Source organism: Cryptomeria japonica, chromosome 8 (genome assembly GCF_030272615.1).
Source record: "Cryptomeria japonica chromosome 8, Sugi_1.0, whole genome shotgun sequence".
Lineage (NCBI taxonomy): Eukaryota > Viridiplantae > Streptophyta > Pinopsida > Cupressales > Cupressaceae > Cryptomeria > Cryptomeria japonica.
In genome coordinates this window covers 562421874-562430841 of record NC_081412.1, presented here as the reverse complement: position 1 = coordinate 562430841, position 8968 = coordinate 562421874, and the positions used below count along the sequence as shown (strand labels likewise).

The 8968-nt window shown below is 37.3% G+C and overlaps 1 protein-coding gene across 1 annotated transcript; it reads right to left on the bottom strand.

Annotated features, from left to right (window-relative positions):
• Nucleotides 1-1311: 1311 nt before the first annotated feature.
• On the bottom strand, nucleotides 1312-2317 carry LOC131067083 (chlorophyll a-b binding protein of LHCII type 1). The gene has a single exon (XM_058002010.1). The coding sequence runs from the start codon at nucleotides 2238-2240 to the stop codon at nucleotides 1431-1433; it is 810 nt and encodes a 269-aa protein (XP_057857993.1). The 5' UTR covers nucleotides 2241-2317; the 3' UTR covers nucleotides 1312-1430.
• Nucleotides 2318-8968: the final 6651 nt, after the last annotated feature.

The following is an 8968-nucleotide window of genomic DNA, read 5'->3' as shown; positions in this document are numbered from 1 at the left end:
CAAGTATTATTTAGATTAAAATCCTAGGTTATGATCAAGAATGTCAAGGGATCCTAGACTAGGATGTCACTTGTATGAGGTTGGATTAAATTATTAAGCTATAGGTCCTAATAGGAATTCTTAAGGGGTCAAGATAGATATTTCATGTGTCTTAAGGGGGTCCTAGAATTGGATGACTTAAGGGGAGAAGCGTGATTAGATAAATAAAAGCATGTAAGAGGTCATGATTGAGAATGTCTTAAGGCCCATTCTAGAATAGATATGACCCATTGGATTAACTTGTCAAGCTAGAGGTCCTAATCAAGAATGTGAAGTATGGAAGCTTAAGAGGTCCTAATTGGTGATAATTGTTAAGTACATATCAAGTATGAAAGCTTAAGGGGTCATGATCGAGAATGTAAAGTAAGAATTCCTATAATAGGATGTCAAGTATGAGGTTGGATTATATTATTATGCTAAAGGTAAGGTAATTCGAAGGGTTAAGGGGTTAAGATCTAGCTCATGTTTCTTAACAGGGTCCTAATAGGATTGCTTAAGGGGACAGGTGTGATTAGATAAATGAAAGCATAAGAAGGGGCCATGATTGAGAATGTCTTAACATTGCTTGTCATTTGTGCTAAAATAAGTAAAAAAGACGGAGATTTTATAAAAGACATAGATTTTATAAAAGACAATATTCTCCACATTATGATATTGCTATCAGGATTCAACTATGTAGTTTTCAAGTCAAATAATGCATTTTTCATGAGTAGTGGTTCACAACAACCCATCTCTCATGAGAATGAATGGTACACTTAGCATTCATTGCATCTAGGTGGTGATCATAGAGGTCAAGCATTGAGCCTTCTTGAGTGGTCACCCATCCTAATACTACTCCGACTCAAGCGTGCTTAAAAATGGAGTTTCCTCCAAGGTTAAGCCCATTTAGCTTGCTACCCATTTACAAAACCTTCAAATGTTATGTTTTACAAACCATTCATTATAAAGCCCCTTTATGAATTTTAAATCTAATTAACTCCAATTAATTTACAAAAACTATTAAATATTAAATAATATTGATTGTTTATTAATTTCCACACAGCATGAAATTTTCAAATATATTCCATTACAATAACATTGCTAGTAATTGTGCTGAAATAAGTCGACAAGGGACTATGACTAACATTACAACAGATAATATCAATAAACACTGCACTGTAACGCCTCTTCCGAAGCGTTAAAATCCCTCTCCACCACAACAACAAAAAACCATAACAAATAGAGAAACCAACTGATAAAACAAGAAGAAATGCAGAATCAAATTAAACCCAGTGACAAAATGCAACCTGAAATTTTTATATCTTTCACATCCAACAACATAATCAAATCGAGCTACAATAATCCTGTGCGAAAGACAATCAAATCAGGCTACAATCCTATGACAAAGACGCTCACTTGCCGGGAACAAAGTTAGTGGCATAAGCCCAAGCGTTGTTATTAACAGGGTCAGCAAGATGGTCAGCCAGGTTCTCAAGAGGACCTTTACCGGTAACAATAGCCTGCACGAAGAACCCAAACATGGAGAACATAGCGAGGCGGCCATTCTTCAACTCCTTAACCTTGAGCTCAGCAAAAGCATCTGGGTCATCAGCCAAACCGAGGGGATCAAAGCTCCCACCGGGATAAAGCGGGTCAGTGATCTCCCCGAGCGGTCCACCAGCCACACGGTATCCCTCAACGGCACCCATGAGGATGACCTGGCATGCCCAGATGGCAAGGATGCTCTGTGCGTGGATAAGGCTAGGGTTTCCCAAGTAGTCCAAACCACCCTCACTGAAGATCTGAGCGCCCGCCTTGAACCAAACCGCTTCCCCGAACTTCACACCATTTCGGCTCAGAAGCTCCGGGAAAACGCACCCGAGAGCTCCCAACATTGCCCACCGGGAGTGAATGACTTCGAGCTCTCTGTTCTTGGCGAAAGTCTCCGGGTCTGCTGACAGACCGGCTGTGTCCCACCCGTAGTCACCGGGGAATTCACCGGTCAGGTAAGATGGGGGCTCACCAGAGAAAGGTCCCAAGTATTTCACTCTGTCCGGGCCGTACCAGGGGGAGCTCGAGACCGATTTGCTCAGGGTCTTGGCTGTGCCCCTCCGCATGTTCACGCGCTCTCCGACGTTCAGACCCGCCAGCTGCCTTGCGAAGTCGGATTTTGCAATCTGTCCTGCGAATGCTGGGGATGAGAGCTTCGCCATTGTGGCCATTTTTTCTGACTGGTTGTGCTCTGATTCAGTTGGGGATTGGAGTAGGAAGTGGACGAGGGAGGTATCGGGGTGTTGATGTTTATAGATGGATTTGTGGGTGATTTTTTATCTGGTAGGAATCTGGAGAGCCAACCACAGCCACATTCTGTGGGGAACGATATCTTGTTTGCTGACGTGCGCACGTGGTTTGTGTTCGTGGGCTTTATCCAAGATTAGGTCTGCGTCGAAATTTTTAGGGCTTGGATGTGCCAATCAGATGGAGAGTCTGGATTCTTCCACTTAGTTGTTATCTGGTGACGTGTACCATGGGCTTCTAATGTGTGGTCTAGGATAGAATGTGGTGGCCATGGCCATAGCCACCACAAGCTTGCACAGACCGGGAATGATATGTGTGGTTGTGATTAACTCAAAAGAGATACTTGGCTAGGATAGAATGTGGTGGCCATGGCCATAGCCACCACAAGCTTGCACAGACCGGGAATGATATGTGTGGTTGTGATTAACTCAAAAGAGATACTTGGCTAGATGCGACATTGATTATTTTTGTTATTATAATTATTTTATTAAATCAAACTTAAATATTCTCTAACACAATTACAGAGTGTCTCTCAAGATTGAATGTTTTTTTATGTGCCATGGGCTTCAAATGTGGCTCGTGTCTATGTAGCAATGTAAACCGCATTCTTCATTAAGAGATGTTAAAAAAAAATCTAAGTCCTTCCCTAGTATGAGTGTGCAGTTTACATCACTGCATAGATGTTGTCTCTAATGTGTGGCAATTTTGGCTGATGTTAACATTGATGACTTAGTGAACTATCATGAATGTCAACCTTAGTCTATGTGTTGATGAGCTTGGTGTTGTTAGGGTACTCAGTGTTGTGATTGTCAGATTGTATATGGCTCAATGTTGAGAAAGATATTGGAGATTGCTATGATGTTCATTTGTGTCAACCTTGTAGATTGTTATGATGGTGTTCATTTGTGTTAGCCCTTTTCAAATGAAGGTATATGTTGTTGATTGTATGATTTTGTTCATTTTCATCAATCCTTTGCTGATGGAAGTATGTATTGTTGATTATTGGTAGTTGTTGTCATAACTATCACATGGTGTAGTTGTGTGCAAAGCTATGATGGGGATGAGTTAGTGTTGTCATCGAAGATATGTTGATGATGAATTTTGTGGTATATGTGACTGATGATGGAGGCACATGTTATTGATATGTTAATTTCTCTAACATATAATTTTGATTGTTGATAGCATAAATCTTAGGTAGTGACTCAAATGTATGTGTAGATGCTTGTGGATTTCCACCTTTTTGGTGTTGATGTATAAGTTTAGTATATTGCAGTAATCTAAAATACAAATGAATATTAAGATGTTCAGATGGTTTATTGTTTTATCAAATGTATGTTGTCATTAATGTTAAATTCAAACATGTGTTATACAGATGGTTTATGGTTGATATCCATACTTAGAGTATTGAATGATGTGACTAATGCATTGTCATTGATGCTTATAGTCATAGTGCTAAGGTGAAGATGTTGTTGATATGTTGGAAAACAACATAATGATGATGATGTTCATTAATAATTGCAGAAATGATATCATGATGAGGATTACAAGAATTAAGATGAGGAATAGAGGTACTAAGATGAGGATTAGAAGCAAGATGATGAAGTGATGTTTTCTAGATGATCTTGTACACTCCTAAGTGGAGTAAATGGTGTTCTCATATATGGAAGTTGATGAAGAGTGAGAATTGTAGGAAGGTTTGTTGAAGATAGATAGGGAGAATTATCTATATTCCTCTACATTTGTAGATATGGTCTTGTGGTCATGGATATAATACCTATTCTCTTTGGATCTTGCACTCACATCTCTTCAAGTCCCTAGTGTTGTAGCTGATACTCTTGGTGATGGTAATATGTTGGCACTTTGTTCACTAGTTAACACTGATCTAGAGAATGCTCTACATTGATTTGCATTAATGTTCCTATTTTTGCATCTTGGAGGACATTCTCATAATATTTTTGTAGTTTCTTAGTTCAGAGCTTGGGTGATGAAATATTCTAGAAGTGTGTTTATCAATATTTATTTTATGATTGTATTTCTTGGCACTCTAGTAATGAAGATGTTGTTAAGGGTTTGTGGAATGCCTCTATGCGGTCCACATGATATTGGGTGGCCTGGTTGGTGTTGCATTGTGTCTAATGTTGGTTTTCAAGGTAATTTATTGTTATTTGGTCTATAGGGCTTGTTCTCTTTCTTTTGTATTAATTTATAATTTTTAAACCTAATTGATTTTAGTTAATTTTTGAAAATAGTATTAGATAATATTGGTTATTTATTAACAAAATAGAGTTAAATCTAGAAATTGAAAATTTGTTTTTAAGTTGTTTTTTGTGATTTAGTGCTTCTCTATGTTTTTTTTGGGTAGTTTTGCTCTTTTTTTTAATATATTTTGTTGTTTCTAGTAGGGTTTTTGTTGGCCAAAGTGCCCCCTTTTTTATCTTTAGTTTCCTTTTTTCTATTTTGATGGACTTTGTGTCATGGACTCTTGTAATGAGATAAGGTCACTTTCCTTGCTAATCTAATCCAAAACATTGAGTGTTAAAATTTGTGATGAAATATGTCAAAAAGACATAAATATATTATAATAGATAACATAAAATACCTTTCTCCTCTTATTACCTTTGTCCTTGTAGGTCCACACAAATCTGTATATGTAGCATCCTAAAATTGCACCCCTGTACAATTTTGACTGCATTCCTACCTTAGTGTTTGCACCCCTTGGCCTAATTGGGACTTGATTATGCTCAAGTACCTTAAGAATTGCATTATTTTTTATTTTTCCCATGCATTTTTCACCTTATCCTAGCCCTAAATAGCAGTAGGACCATGGTGCCATGCTCTAGTCCTAATTAGGATCAGTGCGCCATGCTCTGGTTCCCCTAAATTGGGCCCCATTTGACCCCTTGGTCCTATTTCAAAACAGGGTGGGATTTCTCTCTCTCTGTCGGCTCATGTTAGAAAACTAGCAATTTATCCGATGGGAAAGTATAAAAGGAGGTTTCCCCCTCTGAATTTGACATCCACACATGAAATTAAGCACACATAAGATCAAGCAATCAATCTTTCAAGAGAACTTGAGCATTAATCAGTCTTACTTCAAGCTTAGGAGTAGCAATAAAATCAAGATTCAAGCATTCAAAAAGATATCATTCATCTTATTTTGTTGAAGAATTCATCAAGCCCTAATTCCATGTGGAGACAAACAAAAATTCACAAGGAGGCATATCACTTGATTTTCAATCATTATTCAGTATCTCCCTCAAAAGGAGAATCTTCCATTACAACACTTTCAATTATCTTTATCTCAATTTCATGTGGTTAATTCGGTTTGGCCTAAGGAAATCCCTTATTCCCAACCTATTTCCCTTTCTTTCTATGTGTAGGAAAAAGGTATGGAGGTGTACTCTTTAGAATCAACATTATTTGCAGAGACGAATCAACCCTCTTTGGCATGCGAAAAAATAGGAGGACCAGGGCAATGGGCACATCAATCCTGACATTTTTGGATCTTTTTCGAGGATAAAATCTGAATCTACATACTCTGCTCAAATCCAGGTGCATGCGAAAATCCCGCGTCAGTAATTCATCATTTTCTCAGTTTTACTTTCATTTTTCAACACTTTACCTTAATTCAACATTTCACAAAATAGGAAACCCCCCAAATCAATCCAATCAGTATTCAATCTTAATCTTTTCTGATTTTTTACTAAATCTATTCGATTCTCCCTCTTTTGAATGTAATGGTTAGCCCAAGAAAAAAATAGTGCTTTTCATATATCTAATGATGGAAAACCTAATTTTTCACCATTATAGTATGAATCAACTCTAAAGGTTGTGAAGTAGCATACTCCTTGTTTATAAATTTTCTCTTTGTTTGTTTTCCCAACTACCATTCCATACATATAGCATTAGTAGGTTTCATAATCCTTGGTAAATCTCTCACAATGTGATTAGAACTAATCTTTGTCATATTATCAAAGTTGATAAGTCACATTACTTTATGTCATAACCAATATTCACTACTTTGTGTCAACAAACAACTACCTCCACTATTATACATTACGTAGTAAAAAATTTCATTAGTCCTTGTACCCACTACAACCAACCTTCTAGAGCTTCCTTTTCTGATTTCACATCCAAACCCATAAAATATGGCCTTATAATGTTTTCTACACATATAACTCACACTCAACAAGTTATGTCTCAAGTATTTAACATAATAGACATCATCAATTTTATGCTTACTATCAATAGAGATGCTTCCTTTTCCACAAATAGGTGTACCTTCTTCTCCTGCAAACATGATTGATCCACCATCATATTTATCAAGGTTAATAAACTTGTCTCTAATGAAAATAGGGTAGACAAATGAGAGGGGACCGGGGGGGGGGGGGGGGTGGGTGGGGTGAATTAGTTGTCACCAAATTTTACTACAACTTACTTTAATCTCATATCTGATAATTAATAGTGAAAGCTTAAATCAATAACACAACATGAACACACATAACGCCAATATTTTTTATGACATGGAAAACTGGGTAAAGGGAAAAACCACAGTGGGAACCTACCCATAATATGATGATCCCTTGTTAGAAGTATATGAAATATTACAATAGGGAATGCACGTGCATTTAGGCACACTTCCTAGAGCTCACTGCTCAAAAATAACTAAGGGCAACAACCTCGGTAAGGCTCACCACCTTACAAACAGATTCAAATCACTTCTGGAAAATCATGAACTAAGAAATAGCATCCTCAATGCCTGGTTACAGGTGCAGTTAAGAACATAACATCTCTCACACTTCTCCACACTTTTTCTCTTCTCCCTAATGATTAATACATTATTCGTACACTTTACACACCTCTCACAATGATTATTACATTTATTTATAGATGACATCAACCTTGGATCAATATCATCAAGGTCGGCTCAACACATACCACCTAATTACAAAAATATAACCATACACACTACAATATCACATGTGGACCAAAACAATGTTAGCTAAGACATAGCATAGACCTAAATCACCACCTCGAATATGAAACACCTCGAAGAATTATGTATCAAACATTCGCAACATGCTACAAGCATCATGTCAGACAAGAAGATGAAGAACACCACCAAACCAAAGAAAATCATCAATGACGCACTCACTGATCAATGCAGACCACCAACATGAATAGCACATGATCTAGAAACATCCACAAGCATCATGAATTACCACAGCAACATCCACACCAACTCAAATTACTCTAGAATCATCGTTGTCATCATACTGAAGTTCAAGAACATTAACTGAACTAACTTTCAACCTGGAAAATTCACTTGTAGAGCTTCAAACCACCAACCAATTGAATTGAGGACACACATCAATATCCCAAACATAATTCCAAATCCGCAAATCAAGATATTACAATACAAAGCAATGCAGATCAAAATAATGAACACTGGCAATACAGAACAACAAAAAAACTAGCGACAACATAGATCCTCATAACTCACTCAAATCTTCATGTGGACCTCTAACACTTGCACTGAATCAACTAGAGATGTCACTCTACAAACCATTTAATCCATAAACAATGATCATTAATATACAACATAAATCAACTAACTGAACTTCACTGCATCACTGTACTAGATAGAGAAAATATGTTGACATCAATGACAACACATCTCTCAAATATCTCTCAAGCACATATTTGCAGAAAATTCCAAACATCCAACAATCTCCCCCTTTGGCATTGATGGCAACATATTATGAAAATAATCAATATCAAAGAAATCAACAACTCTCTCAGATAACTCTCTCCCACTACAAATATTCTCACCCACAGAAATCATTACATAGATTTTCACATAAATCTCTCCCCCTTTGACATCAATGAAAAAGACACATATTTGCAAACACACAATCTCACAAATCTAAACATCTGACTACTCCCCCTAAGTAGTAGTCACCTCATGAATCCGAATCACAAGATATGACTGTGAAATGAACCGGACTAATGCATACCAATGCACCTTAGTTCTAATTAGGAGGAGAAATCACCCCTAACTTCTCTCTGAGATACTCAAAAGTATCCTTAAGCAAAGGCTTCATGAAAATATCTACAATTTGTTCTTTTGTAGACACATATTCCAACCTAATTTCTTTCTCATTTACCTTCTCTCTCATAAAATAAAACTTGAGAGATATATGCTTAGTCTTTGAATGCAACACCGAATTCTTAGAAATATTAAGAGCACTTGAATTATCACAGTAAATAGCAATAGGATCATCATATACAATTTGGATATCCTTGTTGGCATTATGTGAACTGGCATGGCATTACGTGAACCGGCATGAAGACATAATGATATTGTATGTTGTCATTGATGTCAATATGAGACATGGTGTGAACTGGCACATGTGATAGGTGAAGAGAGAGGAACCGGCATATGTATGAACCAGTTTATATGCCAAAGTGAAGCGGCATATTTGTTCAAGGTGAACTGGCATGTAGTTATGGGAACCAGCACATGGAAGCATTGTATGACTACCGGTTGGTAGGTAGCTTCCACTTCAGGGTTTTCGGTTGGAGTACCTCAAGTCTGTGTGACTCAATCGGTGATCTTTGTGTGATGAGTTAGTAGTATGATGGAGGACAG